The 21,653-nt window shown below is 30.7% G+C and overlaps 1 protein-coding gene across 1 annotated transcript in view; it reads right to left on the bottom strand.

Annotated features, from left to right (window-relative positions):
* Positions 1–21,653, bottom strand: part of LOC127286665 (U3 small nucleolar RNA-associated protein 14 homolog A) — a 45,052-nt gene that overhangs the window by 4,161 nt on the left and 19,238 nt on the right. Inside the window, exon 5 of the mRNA XM_051313174.1 lies at positions 1,165–1,441. Coding sequence (XP_051169131.1) covers positions 1,165–1,441 — 277 coding nt within the window. The remainder of the gene's footprint in view (positions 1–1,164; positions 1,442–21,653) is intronic.

The raw sequence follows: 21,653 nt of genomic DNA, 5'->3' as shown, positions 1-21,653 counted from the left end.
AATTTGGTTGCGAAAACCAAATAATTTGATTCGCTCTCAGCTCATATCTTAAGAGAACAGTTAGTTTAAATCTCTCACAAGGATGGGTAGTCCAATGGTCAGTGCTCCCGACCTTCAGTTTTAAAACAGAGGTTCGATCCCAGGCGAAGATGAGATTTTTCAAAGTCTACAAATATTTCAATTGGATAAATATAAATTCAATGTTAAATTGATAATAAATAAGTAATGAAATAAATAAAAAAGATAAAAAGAAAAGAAATAAGGTAGAATAAAATTTTTAATTTTACAAAAAAAACTGTTTGTTTGATCAACTAAACATTTTTGTTGAATTAACAAAAAAAATTTAGTTGAGCTAACCAAACCTTTTTTTTATGCCAACAAAAAACACTCAACCAAATTTTTTGGTTGACACAAACAAATAGTTTGGTTGCTTAAATACCAACAAAATTTTTTTGTTGGCCCAACCAAATCTTGGTTGCTCTGACTAAACATTTTTCTCAGTGTATAAGGTTCTTATAAGAGGAACGCCAATACATTGTGAAATAAATATAAGGGACACCTAATAAAAAGCGATCAACGATGTTTGGTAAATTCAGAGTTTACAGATATATCCGAATATTGAACTGCATAATTGAACAATGTTATTAACATTACTTAACAAATATTCCGTATCCCAACTATTCAAAAAGAAAATTTAACTTTCCTAGCGATGCGGAAATTTAAGAATTTTTCTAAATTCGACAATAACAAATTAAATTGATGCATATAATCTATCTGCTCTGCATAGGTAATTGTAACTAATTTCGGAAAAAGTTTTGATAGTCCAGAGAAAGATACAACATATTTTGATTTTTAGATAAAAATATTGTAGACAAAAATCTGAATATAATATTAAACTTTTTGAGAATTATTATAATTATTTATTAACTCCATAAAAATAGTTAAATTAATTACACATACAGAGTTGTATCACTTCTATTATATTCCAAGAGTAAATTTTAAATAAACCAAAATAGAATTATGATACATCAGTGAAAGAACTATTGACAATCGGGTGGTCCCCTAAAAAGTTAAGACTGAAACCTAAAAGGTTTATCATTATTTCATGCTTTCATTAAAAAAAATGTTGATTTCAAATGTACCTGTAGATTTTATAAGACTTACTATTTTGTAATTTATTTTCATCTATTTCAAAAGGCAGTACTTCATTTGTTTTTAATTTACTCTTCTGTTCATTATCCCAATATTTACGATATTGACTTATAAATTCATCTACTTCAGATTCTGACTTCACATTATTAATCCATGGATTTTGCGAAAAACTTGAAGGAATTAACCCAGAAATCGTGTCTTTACTAACATCATCAGTATCTTCATTAACTACTGTTTTCTGAGTTATATTTCGACCAATTGACAGCTGTCTAGATAATTCTTGTCGACTCTGAAAAAAGATTACTTATAGAAAACAGTAAAAGAAAGTATGTGATCTTTATTTGCACATGGGGTAATATCATAGTTTAGCCCTAGGGGTGAGTACTTTAACTATGAAGTATTGTTAGGTTTTATCAAAAGCTGTAGGAGGATGATGATAATAATAATACTTTTAATACTGTATATTAAAGTTTTGTAATTCGTTTATTGTAGGAAATCGAGTTGCTGCGGATATTGAGTGGCTTGAGACATAAAATAAAACAATTTGAGTACTATATCGAAAGTGGAAAAATACTTTTTAACAGTAGATAGCATTTATTAACTGTTAAAGATCTATCGGTTCCAGAGTATATACAAAAATTATTGGCCCTACGTGTTAACAGAGGACAATATTTGGTATGGAAATAAATAATTGTTAATAAAATAATTAATTTTAAAATAAAAATATAAAATAAATAATTAACTAATAAACAAGGTGTTCAATTCATGACCATTTAGCTTCCTCATCATGATACACTAATATTCAAGATTAAAAGAAGGATTACAACTAAAATAGCGATAAATTTTACAAATATTGGTAAAATGTAAACTTTACACACATCAATCGATTCGTTTTTATACCAGGAATACGGTTTTGACAAAATTTATTAAAAATTTTCATGAAAAAAAAAATTATTTCAAAGACTACGAAAAAATTTTTTTTTTCAAAAATTAAAAAATGATATAATTTATAGATTTTCAGTAAACCATAGACTTTATATAGATTAATCAATACGTTTTAATGCGAGAAATCAGTTTTTTGGATAAAAAATAATATTTGCAGTGTAAAGAAATTTTTGATAATAGATAAGAGTTATATCCTTCCATAGTTTGTTTAGTGTTTGTATAATATATGATCTTGGGAAAGTAAATTTGAATAAAATTCAAAAGTGTGTCGTTAAATTGGCGACGTTTCGTTGGCCAATATTTACAATCGAATCCCCAAGGTTTCCTTACCTTTTAACGAAAAATATTTTTTCAAGTTGTCAAGTGTTCTTAGAGAATTTCATTGTACTTCTATTCCCCTTGTTAATAAAAGTTCCAATTCTATTGTAAAATTGGGTAAAGATACGACCAAAAAATGGGAAAGAACAAATGTGGTTTATAAGTTTGATTGTAAAGACTGCCACGCGACATATATAAGAGAAACGAAGCGATCGTTACAGACTCGCATCAATGAACATAAAAAAGTCAATGATAATTCTGTAGTTTATAGACACAGATCGGCCTTCAACCACGATTTCGATTGGAAAAAAACAAAAATATTGGATAATGAACCTAATTTTATAAAAAGACGAATATCTGAAATGCTTCATATAAAAACAAATCGTTCTACTATTAACCGGAAGGAAGATATTTTCACCTTAAACAAAACATTCTTTCCTTTACATAGACACATGGACTCGTGTCCATGAGAAAGAACTTGTCTCTCATTTCAAACGATGTTTACATTTCAGCTCATTGACTTCTCTTGTATTTACAAATATATTATCTTGACTCTATAATTTCAATAAATTCTAATTTCTTTTTAGTTGACAGTGAACTGTCCGTCTAATATGACTTCCGTATATTTGAAATTTTATTTCTATAAGTGTGGAACGATTTTTTCAGTTTTTATATTTTATTTTTTAACTTTTTATAATTCTGACAATGTTTAATTTATTTTGACGTGTTAGCATATGTTCTAACTAATTTAGGTATGTCATTGTTGATAACTTACATAAAAATAAGCACTGTCGGACCTTTATAAAAATTGAAGTGTAATCTATATGTTTTAATAAAAAATTTCTAGCCTGATGAGGTTGGCAAACCTTGGCCAACGAAACGTCGCCAATTTAACGACACACTTTCGAATTTTATTCAAATTTACTTTCCCAAGATCATATATTATACAAACACTAAAGAAATTTTTGTTAAAAAAACGTATTTTCGAAGTTTTGAAAAAGTGACATAAAAAAAATTTTGTGGATATTTTTGGAAATTCTTGTGCCTGATTTTAGGTATTGATGACTGTAATAAGCCTATAAAATTTTAGGACAATCCATCGAAGTGTATTAGAGATAATTTGTACACAAGATTTTGTGACATACACACACATACATCCGGACATTTGTTTAAAACTTCAAATGTATGAATTCTAGATAACTATATGCATATTGCCCAAATAACACATTTTTAAACAATCGAAAATCGTCACAAATACAAAGCTTCCTCGTGAGGAGAGGAAGCAAAACAATGTTATTTTGAATTTATCACTCGGCAATATTAAATAATAAAAATAAATATAATAAATAAGTTCTATAACTTTTTATTTTCCTCCAGAAATAACCCTCAAATTTAAAATTCTTCTATTAAATGTTTTTTTATTTTTTTTCATTTACCAATTTTATTTATTTCATATAAACGTTTCAACAATATTACATGAATTATTAGAAAGAAATTATATTTGATAGAAAATGAACATAAAATTTTGACATTAGTTTGAAGAAAGCCTTTTAAGGAATGTTAGAAAATAGAAATATTTTTAACTTAAGAGTTGTTTTTAGGGGTTGTGACAAATGTAGCTGAAGCAAGAAGACTAGAGACAGGAGTAACTTCGCTTGAGTCCTATAGACACCCCGGAACGACTTGCCATGCGATTAAAGGTGAAAGTATTTAGTTGTCCTGTTTTCACTACAGTGGCGCGCAAGGCGATACTTAATTGAAATGCGCAAGCGCAAGCCATTTTTGAATTTGATGTATTTGCTTCTCGAAACTGATTTATACGTTTTCGTTGTTCGCAATTATTATTTGTTATCCATTGTTCTTTGACATATCCAAAGTGAAATGAAGTGTTTGAGTGTTAATCAGTGCAAGGTCGATGGCTGTGGAAATCGAAAAAGTGGGAAAAATAAAGTGTCCATACACTATTTTCCAAAGAATGAAAATAATGGTGTGAAATGGGTACAAGTTTGTCAAAATGACATATTAAATAGTATGGACTACAAAGATATTGTAGCCACAAAATTATTTATATGTCATAAACATTTTGAGGAGAATTGTTTTTATAAATGCTCGAAAGGGTTTCGCTTAAAAAACGATTCACATCACACTTTACATTTAGCGATAATAAATGTTTTGCCTTCCAGTGAAGAGGTAAGTTGATTGTTATATATATAATTTTATTATTAACTATAATACAATTTCATTTAAATAAAATAATTTTAAAATGTGTTGAAAATTATATTCTGAACTTACTAATTATAATGTTAAACTTCAAAATAGGAAATAATGACATGTTTTTAAATTCATTGCTAAATATTGACATATATGTTATTGTTATTGTTCATTGTTAAAATCTGTATAATCAATTACTTGAGTTGTTGTCATTTTCAGGACGATCCTGTAATGGAGCAAGTTCACTCACCAACGTTGACTGATACTCCAAAAATGAGTGATTCCAATGACAGAAAAAGAAAAATTAATATGGTTTCTGGACTGACGAGTAATGTAGAATATTCACCAAGAAAAAAACAACTAATTGAAATTATTAATTCTTCCAGAAAAGAAAATTATAATATGAAAAAGAGAATTGGAAGCTAATCTTTTTCAAGTAAATAATATTTCAAAATTTATAAATTATAAAAGCTTTATTTATTCCTAAGTTTAATAATTTTAAAATTATCTATTGAAATGTTAAATTTTTCATAAATATTTATCAAAATTTTAATTCTAAAATTAATCAATTTTAATTAGTTTTAATTTCATAATTTAAGAATACTTTTTAAAATTTCTTTTATTATAATACTGTTTTATTATTTTATAAATTCTTTTTATTTATACTGACTTTTTTTATTTTCTCTTAAAATAATGTTTTTTGTTTTTTTAATTTTAATTCTAATTATACGACTGTTTTATTATTTTATTTTTTTTATTTATACTGATTATTTTTATTTTTTTTAATACTTTTTTTGGTTTTTTTAACCCATTTTTTATTTTATTTTTTTAAAACAATATTACAGATGCAAAAGAAAAATAAATATGATGGAAAAAGATTCGGAATCATCGGAATTTTTGAAGATGACAAGAAAGTTCAGCAAAAGTCAAAAATTATTCATTGAAATGGTAATGAAAAATAATGATAAAAAATCTGAAGGTAGACGATATTCCACAGAGGAAAAAATACTTGCTCTATCAATTTACAAGACTTCTCCAAAGGCTCCCTGCTTGACATCTTGTTCCGAATGTATGAAACTTTTGAATTCTAATTGTAACACAATTTCAGTTATTTTTGGTATTCATGCGGACTTATCAGGTCTTCTCCAGAGGATCATGGTGTCTATTTACGCACAAAATAATATTTGTGCCATAGCAGTGGAATACGTCAAAAAAGAAATCAGATTAGAAGTTTTTACATGTAGAGTGATAGGGAAATTGTCATTAATAATTTTTTAACTTTAAGCATATACGTTGCACTATTTCTTATTTAAATAGCATCATGAAAGGATCTTATCGCTTTTTAAATGAAAGTGTCAAAGAAAAAGAAAAGAAAAAAAATACATTCGTATGCCAAGCAATTGAGAGACGCGATAAAGCCTTAAAATCTAAGCACACATTATCAACTTTATCAAGGCAAAATAAGTTTTTGGCTTCTGAATTGCAAATAGTTCTTTAGCACTTAAATGCCTCTACTTAGTTTATTATTGCCTTAGGATATAAAAACAAATCTAGTCATGTCAAGTGCATTTAAATATTATGCATATAATCAAGCATTGAATTGCTTCATCCTACATGTTTATTTAATTTTTTTACGAGAATTAAAAGTAAATAAAATTATATATTTATTAAATATGACGAATTTTTCTATAAAGCATTTACATGCTTCAATTTTTATTATTTTAGTACAATTTGTTATTGTCTTAAAAAATAAAGATTTTTAAGGAAACGTCAAAGACAACAAAATATATTTAGTCAAAAATTTTTGACTCTATAAATATATGAGGGATTTCACGTGAAGTGATCCAGGCCTCATGCGCTTACACGTCATACTTTGCTGACTTGTAGTTTACTTAAAAACAAAGATGTAAATTTTTTCAAATATGTTATGAAAAGGTTTTTTTGTGTACTTTTTGATGGCGCTGTTAGTTTTCAAAAAAAAAATTGTTTGACCTTGAAAATTTGAAATTAAAAATTAATTTCAATTTTTTTGTCAAATCGGTATTTTTTTTTATTTTATCAGAAAGCTGAGCTTTTTTCCTATCCAAAACGTTTATACCCAAAGTGGGACTAAAATGATTAATAAATGAAAAATAACATTTTCTTTCGCAAAAAACAATGACGCGCCGCGCTCTTGCGCGCTGATTTTTAAGATTTACACTTCACTTTGTGGCCTTAAAAAAGTCCGATTGGTACTATTTTTCAAGTGTCAATGATTTTGTGGCTTTGAAAAAGGCCCATTGGTACTATTTTTCAAGTGTCAATGATTTTGTGGCCTTAAAAAAGGCCGATTGGTACTATTTTTCAAGTGTCAATGATTTTGTTATTCAATACTATATAAAGGTCTGCTTCTCCGTTCAAATTATTACTGCCATAAATTTATTTTCTTTAAGAAATTTTCTGAAATTTAGTGGCAAACTTTTGATTAATAAGGTAGGTGGATTTTACTATTAAAAACAGTTTTTTTATTTTCGGTTTTTTTATAAGTTTCGTTTTGTTTTTAATTTTTTAATTTTTTTTTTTTTTTTTTTTTTTCGTTTTTTGTTTTAATTTTTTTTTCGGTATCAATTTTCTTTTCAGAAATTTTGATTTATTTTTATAAAATTTTAATTCAAACATCATGTCTTCTAAGGATAAAGAAAAATCTGAGAAAATATGGTCCAAATCGTGTTTTAATCCGTTTAATAAAAATAACCACAAATCAGGTGATATTAGGCAAATATCCCAGAATTTATTATTGCGATTTCCTTCGTTAACTGCAGAAATGAAAATTTGTTCCGCTTGCAGAAAAGAGCTTAACAAAGTACAAGAACTACCTGCTGATTGCTTAAAAACTTGTGATTCCGAAGATGTAGAAAAAGAAAATTTAACGGAGACGTGCAGAGATGAATATTATTTAGCAGCTGTGGAAGTTTTAAATCAAATAAAGGAAAAATTTAAAGCAAGTACTAGTCGTGATGAAAAAATGTTACTTCTCACACTAGCTCCAAAATCTTGGAGTCGTAAGAAAATAGCAACTGAATTCGGAACTTCTGAACGTCAAGCTAGAAACGCTAAAAATCTCGTTGATAAGAATGGAATTCTTACTCTTCCAAATCGAAAAAAGGGAAATTCATTAAGTATCGTTGTTGAATCATTAGTTAAAAAGTTTTATGAGGATGATAGTATGAGTCGTTTAATGTCGGGTGTTAAAGACTGTATTTCTGTACGCATAAATGATGAAAAGGTTATGGTTCAAAAAAGATTAATTTTGTGTAATTTAAAAGAATTGTACTCAGAATTTAAATCACGTCATGAAGAAATTAAAATAGGCTTCTCGAAATTCACACAACTTAGACCGAAACATTGCGTTTTAGCGGGCAGTAGTGGCACTCACACGGTATGTGTTTGTGTGCATCACGAAAATCTTAAGTTAATGTTAATCGAAATAGATATTCAATGCTTAACAAAAGACTCTACTGTTGCATTAAGCAACTATCGTGACTGTTTGAAGCTTTTGGTTTGTTCTAATGCAACACCTTCTTGTATGTTTGGCAAGTGTAACAATTGTCCAGGTGTTGATGAAATAAGAGAAAATTTAATAAAATATTTTGATGATCATGATTTGGACGAAATAACATACGCTTCATGGCTTCAAACTGATAGATGTACGTTAAAGACAATTGTCCTAAATTCCAGTGATTTCATAAACGAATTGTGCCAAGAAATGTTAAAACTGAGATCCCATGATTTCCTTGTAAAAGAGCAGTCATCATTTTTTAAAAATTTAAAAGAAGGCTTGAAAGAAGACGAATTTGTAGTTTCATGCGACTTTGCTGAAAACTACAAATTCGTTCTTCAAGATTCTATACAAGGATTTCATTGGAATAATGATCAAGCTACATTATTTACCGTAGTAATTTATTTCTCAAAAGATAAAAAATTGCAGCACAAAAGCTTAGCAATCATTTCTAACAATTTAGTTCACGACACAGTTGCAGTTTATGAATTTCAAAAAATTATAATAAACTTTTTAAAGAAGACTTATTGTCCAAAAAAAATATATTACGTATCAGATGGAGCTGGACAGCACTTTAAGAACAAAAGCAACTTTGCAAATTTATTAGTTCATCAGTCCGATTTTGATATACCAGCCGAATGGCATTTCCATCCCACTGCTCACGGAAAGGGAGCATGCGACGGTATACGAGCAAATATTAAAAGAAATGCCGCACGGTTTAGCTTGCAATGTTCTAATCAAGATAGAATACTTGATGCGTATGCTTTATTTTTATGGGCAAAGAAAAATTGCAATGAAACGGAGATCTTTTTTAGTAATAAAGAAGACCATGTAACATCTTTTGAGCAATTAAAATCCAGATTTAACTCTGCTGCAACAATTATGGGAACTTTAAAATATCACGCTTTTATTCCTATCGAAGACGGTAAATTAAAATTAAAAAAATTTTCATCATCAGAACAGTTTGACTACTTTCCCAAAAATAAACGAAAGTCATCAAATCAAGTGCAGGTAAGTTCCAAAAAAACTAAAAAAGTGTACAAAAAGTAATGTTAAAAATTATTGACACTAGAAAAATAGTACCAATCGGCCTTTTTCAAGGCCACAAAATCATTGACACTTGAAAAATAGTACCAATCGGCCTTTTTCAAGGCCACAAAATCATTGACACTTGAAAAATGGTACCAATCGGCCTTTTTCAAGGCCACAAAATCATTGACACTTGAAAAATAGTACCAATCGGCCTTTTTCAAGGCCACAAAATCATTGACACTTGAAAAATAGTACCAATCGGCCTTTTTCAAGGCCACAAAATCATTGACACTTGAAAAATAGTACCAATGGGCCTTTTTCAAAGCCACAAAATCATTGACACTTGAAAAATAGTACCAATCGGACTTTTTTAAGGCCACAAAGTGAAGTGTAAATCTTAAAAATCAGCGCGCAAGAGCGCGGCGCGTCATTGTTTTACCGCGAAAGAAAATGTTATTTTTTATTTATTAATCATTTTAGTCCCACTTTGGGTATAAACGTTTTGGATAGGAAAAAAGCTCAGCTTTCTGATAAAATAAAAAAAAATAAAAAAAAATACCGATTTGACAAAAAAATTGAAATTAATTTTTAATTTCAAATTTTCAAGGTCAAACAATTTTTTTTTTGAAAACTAACAGCGCCATCAAAAAGTACACAAAAAAACCTTTTCATAACATATTTGAAAAAATTTACATCTTTGTTTTTAAGTAAACTACAAGTCAGCAAAGTATGACGTGTAAGCGCATGAGGCCTGGATCACTTCACGTGAAATCCCTCATATATTTATTAAATATGACGGAGTTTTCTGTAAAACAGGTGATGATCATAAGCATTTACATGCTACAATTTATATTTTTTTACAATTTGCTATTGTTTAAAAATAAAAAAATTACAAAATATTTGATTATAAATATGTTATATATGTTAAATTGGAATTGTTAACTTTAATAATTCATTTTCAAGCACTTAAATGCTTGAAATTTTTTTTAATGTTTATAATTTTCAATTATTTTACAAATTCTAATGTAAATATGTAGATATATTTGTAAATACATTATACGACTGAAAAAAGTGATATGTAATAAATTGACATACTTTATTAATAGACTTTGTTTTTTTACTCTTTATTATTTATATTAATATGTAATTTTAATATATTATGTATGAGGTATTCCATGCCAAATCGGAGACCATTTGGCTTTTGCACCTCAGATCTTTTTGAAATTTTTTTTCCTTTTAGTACTCATGAAGACTACCCTAGCGGATGGGTTCAACGCGATTTGAACGGAATAGCGTTGAAACACCGTTGGGAACACAACGGTCACTAAAAATGTTATTTAAACAATAAAATATAATAAAGTATTTATTGGTATTTGTAGAAAAAGTGTTCATGAGTAATTTAAGACCTTATTTGTATCAATTTAATACGAAATAAGTGAAATAAAAGATAAAATATGGAACACTGTTATATCACCCACACAGCACATAATATTTTCAAAATATTTTTGAAATATTTCACTGAAATTTTGAAATATTTCAATGCAAAGTCCTTGAAATATTGCTGCAAACAGGAAAATGTCCGCTTATGAGGAAATATTGATGGTAAACTTGAGAAAATATTTCACTGAAATATTCCTGCAATATTACAAATAACAACTTCTGAAATTATTCAGGAAATATTTTACAAAATGTCCAAAATTTTTTGACACATGAAATCAATAGGTATTTTCTGAAATTTTTAACACCCTTAGGATTCTAGAAAACTAAAAACTACTGCGCAGTTGTACACGCCATAGTAACTGAGATCGACCAGTGCGCATCATTTAAGTTGAAAATTTCCTGAATATTTCAGTGAAATATTTTCTCAAGTTGACCATCAATATTTCCTCATAAGCGGACATTTTCCTGTTTGCAGCAATATTTCAAGGACTTTGCACTGAAATATTCCAAAATTTCAGTGAAATATTTCAAAAATATTTTGGAAATATTATATGCTGTGTGGGCAGGGTTTTCTGTCAAATTTTTATATAATAATTCAATGAAAAGTGTTTTAGATATGATTTTTGAATAATAAAAAAACAGTGAAAAAGTATTAATTTATTACTTTAAAGCATTTGAAAGGGTAATAAATAGTGAAAATTAATGTGTTTATTGTGTACTATTTGTGTGTATAGGACAACGTTTTTCGACAGCAAGTTACAGGTTACATCGGTGAACGCTAGATGGCAGCACAGTAAACAATTAATAAGAGTTTGACAAGAAAAATATTTAACCCACTGAACGTCGATGATGCATCTAGACACAAATAAAAAAAATGCTAAATACTTATTGAATATTCTTAAAAAATGTTACTAGGGGGTTTTCGGGGTCGCTAATTACAAATTTAATAACAGATTTCCAAAATTCAAAATAGTAAGGAGACCGATCTCTGCGTTTGAAAAAGTCAAAAAAACATGTACGATAAGTGCCAGGTTCAGTGCATTGTACTCAACTGGCCAAAGTAAGTGAGCATGCGCATTGGATCTTAATTTTGACAGATGAAAAGTGTGGTTATGCGATATACATATATGTCACAAAAAAAATCTTAGTGTTTAGTGTTTATTTCAGAAATTTTATTTACCATTGCGATATTGTATCTCCAAAATCATGTTTAAGTATATAAAATAAACATTAATAATAATTATTAAAATAATAACATAACAATAACACATAACCCCTTCATCACAACACGCATGGAAGACTTGAGAAATATACGTCAGCCAGATCTCACTCGCACACTTTTTGCGAGAGAAAGAGACAGCACATGGCTAATGCGCATGCTCAGGTTTTTTGATGGTTGAGTTGAATGCAGTGAAACTGGCATTTATCGTTCATATTTTTCTGACATTTTCAGAAGCGCTACTACAGCAAGATCGTTCTCCTTACTATTCCTCCGTGCAAATAAAATATAACAAAATAGAAAAAAATTAAAACATAATCAAATTCTCCATCAGCTTGCTACTCGGGGGTTTTTGGGGTTCGCTGATTACGAATATAATAACAAATTTTGAAAATTCAAAATCTTGAAAGAAAAAAAATTAAACTTAAAACAAATTCTCTAAAAGTACGTTACTCGGGGGTTTTTTCGGTCGCTGATTACGCATATAATAACAGATTTCCAAAAATCAAAATGGCGGATCCAATATGGCGGATCAAAACAATTAAACAATAATCGAATTTGTTATTATATTCGTAATCAGCGAACCCAAAAACCCACGAGTAACAAGTTGATGGAGAATTTGATATGTTTTAATTTTTTTCTATTCGTTATATTTTATTTGGTATTTTGAATTTTGTAAATCTGATATCAAATTTGAAAACCCCCTAGTAACATTTTTTAAGAATATTCAATAAGTCTTTAGCATTTTTTTTTATTTGTGTCTAGATGCATCATCGACGTTCAGTGGGTTAAATATTTTTCTTGTCAAAGTCTTATTAATTGTTTACTGTGCTGCCATCTAGCGTTCACCGATGTAACCAGTAACTTGCTGTCGAAAAACGTTGTCCTATACACACAAATAGTACACAATAAACACATTAATTTTCACTATTTATTACCCTTTCAAATGCTTTAAAATAATAAATTAATACTTTTTCACTGTTTTTTTTATTATTCAAAAATCATATCTAAAACAATTTTCATTGAATTATTTAAAAATTTGACAGAGAACCCTGATATAACAGTGTTCCATATTTTATCTTTTATTTCACTTATTTCGTATTAAATTGATACAAATAAGGTCTTAAATTTGCAGACAGATTCCTGTTTTAAAACAGAAATTATTTTCAAAATGGCGGAATAATAGCGTGCGCAGAAGAATACGAAAACGCGACTTGCGCACTATTACTCCTGATTAATATTCACCATGGGAACAAGTGCGAAAATATCGCAATCAAATTTAACCTACAAACATATTTTATTAGTCTTCATAGCGTGTCATGTAAAAACATGGTGAATATTAATCAGGAGTAACAGTGCGCAAGTCGCGTTTTCGTATTCTTCTGCGCTAGCGAGTCTTCATGAGTACTAAAAGGAAAAAAATTTTCAAAAAGATCTGAGGTGCAAAAGCCAAATGGTCTCCGATTTGGCATGGAATACCTCATATATAATCCTTTCATTAAAAAATATTTTTTTAATTCATTATACACTTCATCAATATACTTTATATTTTCTTTTTTTAGTTATGTATACATCTTTCTTTCAAATATAAACGTTAGTTCCCCCTGTTTTCAATATAGAGGCGCTGTAGTCAAGAAATCTCTTGCCACTAACGGTGACGTATAATATGAGGGCAATGAAGGTGGCGTACTTGGCAATAAATAGTCGGTGCAGTAGACTAAAATTGGGCTTCTGCGCATATTAATACATTTATCGGTTTACATGTATTTAGTATTCTTGGCGCACATGGGTTTTCGCCGGCTGATAAATAAAACATGTAATTTGACATAAACAATTAATGGAATGATTTTTTTGACAATCTTTCAAGTTATCTGCCGGCACTGATTGCATTTTATTAAATTTATAAAAAATAAATACCTCTAAAATACAAAAAAAAACTTTTAGTATTATTATAATGACAAGTACAAATAATATCTTTTAATGCACAAAAAAACGTTTTAGTTGATTTATATTTTAAAAATTGATGGAAAAATAGTCGAGAGAATACCAAATACTATTGAGAATGATTTATTATAATATTCCAGAAAGCGTGGCTTTTACTACAAAGTACAAAAATGTAATGTGTGTGTGTATGTGTCGATTAAAGAGACATCTATGATTGATTGGCGCGAAAGAGACATAACTTTAAAAAACAGAATATGGTTTAAATTGAATATCTAACACTCCGCCTCAATTAAAAAACACTGATTCAAGTCTTTTAATTTAAAACACACGTAGTCCCAATTCGCTTGTACATTTTGCATGTTTGGCTGCCGGAAGGGCTTTGGTCAGGACGTCTGCTGTCATATCTTCGGTAGGAAGGTACATCAGTTTGAGAGGGTATTCTTGGATTGCGTTTCGGATAAAATGGTGTCGAATGCTTATGTGTTTCGATCTTGCATGAAACACAGGGTTACTGGCGAGTTTACCGGCTGATTGATTATCGTTGAATATGGTGATTTTTGACATATCCTTGAGATTCAATTCGCCTAGTAATGTACTGATGTAAATTCCTTCTTTTGCTGCTTCGCTGAGACTCAAATACTCCGCCTCGGTCGATGAGAGTGCAACGGTCTTTTGTTTTCGGGAACACCAGGACACTGCTCCGCCTGACACGATGAAAGAATATCCTGAGTAGGATTTTCGGTCCATTGGACAATTTCCCCAGTCAGCATCCGCATATCCAATGACTTCCTTGTTATTTCGCGTGTAGATCAGCTTCATATTTGCTGTTCCTTTTAGGTAGCGTAAAATTCGTTTGCCTGCCTCCCAATGATGTCGTCCATGATCATTGTTAAACTGGCTGAGAAGGTTCACGGCATGAGCGATGTCGGGACGAGTCCCGATTGCCAAGTAAGAAAGAGCTCCAATTAATTCCCTGAATGGAAGAGAAGTTGTCTTCTCGGATGGTGATGGTTTTTCCAGTTTAGTTCCACAGACAAGAGGAGTCTTTACCGGTTTGCATTCAGTCATGTTGAACTTGGATAATAATTCGTTTATGTATCCTGTCTGACATAACGATACCTGGTCTTGCGATTGATGAATTTCAATTCCTAAGCAATAATTTGCGGCTCCTAGATCCCTGACATCAAAGTGAGATGAGAGATTTTTCTTGATTTTGTTCACTTTCGTTTCAGTTTTCGAGATGAGTAGGATGTCGTCCACGTAGACAAGTACATATATTGGATCGTCTTCATTTTCGTCAACGTAGAGACAAGTATCAGAGTTCGTTGGTTTTAGATCCATTGATCTTAGAATTTTATCTAATTTTGCGTGCCATCTGCGACCTGATTGTCGTAATCCATAAATAGATTTTCGGAGTTTGCATACTTTGTCTCCGGTTTTCAGATCGTTGGGCATTTTTCTGGCCTTTTTGAGAATACTTTCGTTCTTTTCGGTTTTGACAATTTCCTCGAGAGATTCCTTCAGCATTTCGGGTATTTTCATATACAGGAGAGTATCGATATCTCCGTTTAAGTATGCTGCAGTTATGTCCAGTTGATAAATTTTTAAGTTGAATTTGGCTGCGAGAGCTGTTAAGAGTCGAAACGATTCCAATCGTGCTACCGGGGCGAAAGTGTCAAAGAAATCAATTCCGGGTCTCTGGGAGAACCCTTGGGCTACCACCCTGGCTTTTCTCCTGCTAATGGTTCCATCCGGATTATATTTATTTCGCAGCACTGTTCTGCAACCGATGATTTTTTGATTGGATGGCCGATCGACGATTTCCCACGTGTTATTAGCTATTAAGACTTTGGTTTCTTCATGAATAGCTGTCATCCACTCTCCACGATCGGTTCCGGTGATCGCATCCTTCAGGGACACTTCTGATACATTTAGGGCAAAGTTGACGTCAAAGAATTCGTCATTACTATTGCTTGAACTACTGCTAAGAGTTTCAATTTCCACTGTATTTTCTGATCCACGGGAAGGTGATGAATTGTTCGTTAGGTCTTCGAGATCAATTCGATTGTCGAATCCGAGAAATGGTGATTCAGTGTCCGATAAATGTTCCGGTTCTCGTTGAAATCCGAGAAATGGTGATTCGGTGTCCGATAAATGTTCCGGTTCTCGTTGAAATCCGAGAAATGGTGATTCATCGTTTATTGAATTGTCCGGGTTTACTCGTTCTTCAAGATTGGGTGGGCGTTGCTCATCGACTATGGGTATTAAACTTCTATTGATGGGTTCAATTTCGACGATTTTTGGACTGTCAGTTGACTTGATATCGACTTTTGACTGTTCTATGAGATCTGCCCCCTTCAAAAGTGAAGAATTATCGTATTCTGGTTCAAAAGAATCGAGGAATTTTACATCTCTTGACAAAACGATTTTTCTCTGCTCCGGTATCCAAATACGGTATGCCTTCGATTGATCCGCATAGCCGACGAAGGTCCCCTTTATCCCTCTTGGATCGAACTTTCCTTTAGTGGGAATTTTGTCCAAGATAAACACTTTTTCACCGAATGTTCGCAGGTTTGAGATATCGGGCTTTTTTCCTGTCCAACGTTGATATGGCGTTCCATCTTCGATCCCTTTTGTGATGCAACGATTTCGTATGTAGTTAGCGGTGGCAATTGCTTCTGCCCAAAAACTGAGAGATTTTCCCGACTGTAATAACATGCAACGAGCGGCCTCAACGAGCGTTCTATTCTTGCGTTCAGCAACGCCGTTTTGTTGCGGTGTATGCGGTACGGTAACGCGATGGTGGATTCCGAACTTTTTTAACATGACACTTAAACTTTGATTAATGTACTCGCGACCGTTGTCCGATTGAACGGCTTTGATTTTGTGTCCTGTTTGGTTTTCCGCCATATTTTTAAACTCTACAAATTTGTCGATAGCTTCGTTTTTCTTCCGGATAAAATACACTTGACACCACTTACTATAATCATCGATGAACGTTACGAAATAAAATTTCCCTCCGAGAGATTCATTTCTCATCGGCCCGCACAAATCGGTATGAATCAATTCCAAAGGTACTTTCGATGAATTTTTTCTTTTTGGAAACGGTGTACTTGTGAATTTTCCGGATAAACATGTTTCACATTTGCTCAAGTCGGTCGAAACGTCAAATTCGAAACCGGTCGCATGTTTGTTTTTGAGCATGTCGATCATGTCCTTTTTGTTTAAATGGCCGAGACGATCGTGCCATATTTCGGCGTTACTTTTCGTATTTATCGCGACACTCGCGATATTTATTTCGGTCGGTTCTTTACATAAGTAAAATAAATCTCCAAATCGGTTTGCTGTCAGTTTGATTACCCCCTTCGCGTCCGAAATAGTGCAACAATTTTTCTTGAAGTTGACTTCGTAGTCATTGTCGACGATTTTTGACACAGAGATCAAATTTGTTCTCAAGTCTGGCGCGTATAAAGTATTTTTTAGATTTACCGAGCTTTTCGAATTACTTACGTCGAATTTTGCGTTTCCTTTCGCGATTACCGGTGTCGTAGCACTACTCGCGAGTTTTACGTGTGATTCCGTTTTAACGATGTCGGTAAAAACACTTTTGTCGTGACTTAAATGAGAACTGCATCCGCTGTCGATGCACCACAGATCACTGGTATTTTGGGTTATATTCGGGGTAAAGAAACAGAGCGATGTTTCTGCTACACTCGCGGATTGGTTTTCATATTTTTGTTTATGTGTGCACTCACTTATTTTGTGTCCTTTTCGACCACAGAAATTGCACTTTCCATTAAACTTTGGGTTTTTATTCGAATTACGCGTTCCTTCGTTTAGATTCCCGGTGGTTCGCGGACCGAGGTTTCGAGTTCCGATGTTTCGCGTTTCGTCTTTCGTCTTGTACGAATTTCGCTTCGGATTTACGAACATGGCCGAATCGTCTTTATCTTCCTTTCGTTGTCTGGCGTTATATTCCTCCATGATTTTAATTTTGAGACTGTCGGGATCTGGCAGCTTATCGCGGGATTCAATTGCGCAGCGGAAATTTTCGAAGCTGCTTGGAAGGCTGTATAATAATATAATGGATAGAAAATCTCCGTTTATCTCAATTTCCATAGATTGAAGCTTGTCAACTACATCGAAAAATTCGCCGAGGTGCTGCTTAGCGTCGTCTCCTTCCGCCATTTTATGTTGTATAAGTCGTTTGAGAAGAGTGGCTTTTCTGGCAGGCCCTTTTGACGCGTAGATTGTTTCAAGCTTGGTCCAAATTTGATGGGATGTGACGCATCCTTTTATTTGTTTTAGTTCTGGAGGACTGATACAGAGTATAAGGTCTGCTTTGGCCTTTTGGTCGGCTTTCAGCCATGCTTTGTGTGCGGCTTCACCGGCTTCTCGTCGTGCTTCATCTTCTGGAATTTCGGGTTGTGGTGTTTCTCCTGAGACGTAGGTCCATGTGTCATTTTTTATGAATAGAGCTTCAGCTTGTATCCTCCATGTGTCGTAATTATTACGCGATAACATTTCGATTCTGATGGGGTTCATGTTTCCACCTGCCGCCATTTTTAACCGATTTGAGGTTACACTTTAACACTTTTCGAATTAACTTATTTTCAGATAGAAACGACACTCCCGGAATTGTTTTTACATAACTCGAATTAAAGTATTGTTTTCGCGGGACCTGGGCCCATAACCTGATGGAAAAATAGTCGAGAGAATACCAAATACTATTGAGAATGATTTATTATAATATTCCAGAAAGCGTGGCTTTTACTACAAAGTACAAAAATGTAATGTGTGTGTGTATGTGTCGATTAAAGAGACATCTATGATTGATTGGCGCGAAAGAGACATAACTTTAAAAAACAGAATATGGTTTAAATTGAATATCTAACAAAAATATCAAAAAAGTTATTTTTTTTATTTTAACAAAATTTAATTGGTTCATGAATTATATATACTATATATCTTTTCTCTCTTAAACAACTAATGTTATTAGATATTAAATTCATTTTATTAATTCTATAATGAGTATAATTCTATAAAAATATCAAAATTTATTTCAATTATTTAAGAATCATCTACCTAATTGTATGACAAATTTTTAAAATTTTATTTAAGTAGGACAAATTTCTAAAATAAATAAAATATGTAATTCAATAAATTACATTAAAAATAAAGTCATTCATACATTTTAACATAAAAACATACCAACTCTTATATATGAAAAGAGTAAAATATAAATTAAATTTTTATTTTTTTAATTAGAAAAGGGCTTATGTTTCAGCTTATAATGTACCTATATATATATATATTTAAATTAAAATTTTCGAAAAGTTAACTTAATACAAATAATTTGTTAATTTTAATTATTATATATTAATAAGTTAATATTACAAATTAACAATAAATCGTAACAGTAAAGACAAAAAAACATTTTAGAAAATAAATTAAAACTGATAATACAGTCGAAACTGGTTAAGAGAGAAACCTCTATAAGGGAGAGTCGATTGATGGTCCCGCCATTTTTACATGTAAAAACCTCTGTAAAAGAGATTTTTGTAAGAGAGAGTCGTTTATCTCGCGGACCTCTATAAGCGAGAGTCTTGTCGGCGCATATTTCAAAATTTTATTTGAATATAATCGGCCTTCAATCCATTAGTATTTGTTTACTTCTCGGTTACTTGTTCTAAAGTAAAAAATAAGAATTATCTATAATCAGGATATAATTTATGCTTTTAAGCGTTATTATCGCAAAGAAGTCGTCAATCATATTTTAACCTGTTTGGATAAAAATGTTAATCCTGCTATAAACGTGCTTCTTGCTATAAAATTCGTTAGCAAAGCTTGGCATTCTATAAACAAGTTACCATCAAGAATTGCTTCAAAAAAGCTGGATTTTGGACTGTTGAGGGAAACGAAACTGAAGACGATGTTGCTGTCCCTAGTGTCGATAAGTGGAGCACATTGATAACTACCGAGACTGATATTCAAACTCCAACTTTTGAAGACTTTGTAAAGGTTGATGAGAATGTAATTGTTGCAGGAGAATTGACAGATGACGATATTGTTAATAATTGTGTTCAATGTGACAATAATGACAATGACGAGGAAAACGATGACGATAACTTGACTACAGTTGAACAAACTTTTCCGAACAAGCAAGAGACTTTAAAGGAATTAGATACAGTACATAGATTTCTTCAAAGTTCGTCAAATATAGATATTTCTCTTTTTAACAAAATTTATGCGCTTCAGAAGGAAATTGAAAATATTAAAACAGGAAAACAAACAAAACTTACCGATTTTCTTAAACGTAAATAAATAGTATATGTGGAGTAATAATAATAATAAAATAATAAACCATTCTTAGTCAAATATTGCATATTATATTATTTAAAAAAAAACATTAATTCATAAATCTCTATAAGTGAGAAAAATCGATCTCAGGCCTCTGTAAATGAAAAACTGAATAAGGGAGAAACCTCTATAAGAGAAAGAAAATTGCCAGTCCCTTGAACTCTCTTTTATACAGGTTCGACTGTACATAGAAACTAGAAATAATTTTTCATTAAACAATCCAACATCAATAAAACAATTAATAACAATTAAGATACACTGATAAAAATTATTATTTTTTCTATTCGTTTTTAAACTAATTGTAAACAATTTCCAGCAATAAAAGTTGCATAAAAGTTCTAGAATATTAAATAATTATTCGAAAAACCATGGTGGCATTACTATTTTTGAATGAAAATTCAACCTTTATGCATTATTAATAACAATTAGGTTGCTTTGATCAAAAAATTTATTTTTCCATCTAATTCCTATTTAATATAGAAACACGTAGGAAAAATAAAATTGTTGATCACAGCATTTTAATTGTTATGAACTATACATAAAAATTGAATTTTAATTCACAATTGGTTGCACCATCATGATTTTTCGAATAATTAATTAATATCCTACAACTTTTTCAAACTTTTATGGTTTAAATTATAATAAACCAGAATGGTTTCTTCAATAACTAATTAATTTCCTAGAAATTTGATTTAACATTTATTTTTTAAAATTGTTTATAATTAGTTTAAAAACAAATAGAAAAAATAATGATTTTTATTAGTGTATTTTATTTGTTATTAATTGTTTTATTAATATTTGATTGTTTAATGAAAAATTATTTCTAGTCTCTATCTATTATCAGTTTTACTTTATTTTCTATAACTCTTTTTTTTGTCTTGTATGTTATAATTTAATGTTAATTTTTAATATTAACTTCCTAAAATTTAATAATTGAAATTAACAGATTATTTATATTAAGGTTAAATTTACTGAAAATTTTAATGTATATATTCATTATAATCTGAAACATAACACCTTTACTAATTAAAAAAATTAAAGTTTTAATAGGTATATATATACTACTTTTTTATATATGAGTTGGTATATTTTTATGTTTTTTATGTTAAAATGTTTAAATAACTTTATTTTTTAATGTAATTTATTGAATTATATATCTATTATCTTTTGGGCTATTCACCACTTGCGACGCCTATGCAAAACAGCTTGCGTGGCGTTGCGAGCGTTTTGTGAGACGAATTGCAACGTCTCATACTTCAGCTACATTTGTGGAACGAGAAAATTTTTTTAGCCACGGGTAAGAGTACACTGTTTTTTTCAAAACGAAAAACATTTTTTATCCTTCAGACACAAACATGGCGCTTTTAAATACCTGTTGTCCGGGTGTAAAGGCCCATGTGTTATTTTTGCCCTAGGGTAAAAATGGACGCCATTTTCAAACGGTAGAACAAATGAATAAAAAGTATGGTAAGAATCATGAGTCCAAAAGAAGCC

This window comes from Leptopilina boulardi, unplaced genomic scaffold (genome assembly GCF_019393585.1).
Source record: "Leptopilina boulardi isolate dan_hultmark-lab unplaced genomic scaffold, ZJU_Lbou_2.1 LbouV2_122, whole genome shotgun sequence".
Taxonomy (NCBI): Eukaryota; Metazoa; Arthropoda; class Insecta; order Hymenoptera; family Figitidae; genus Leptopilina; species Leptopilina boulardi.
This window is presented reverse-complemented; position numbering and strand designations above follow the sequence as displayed.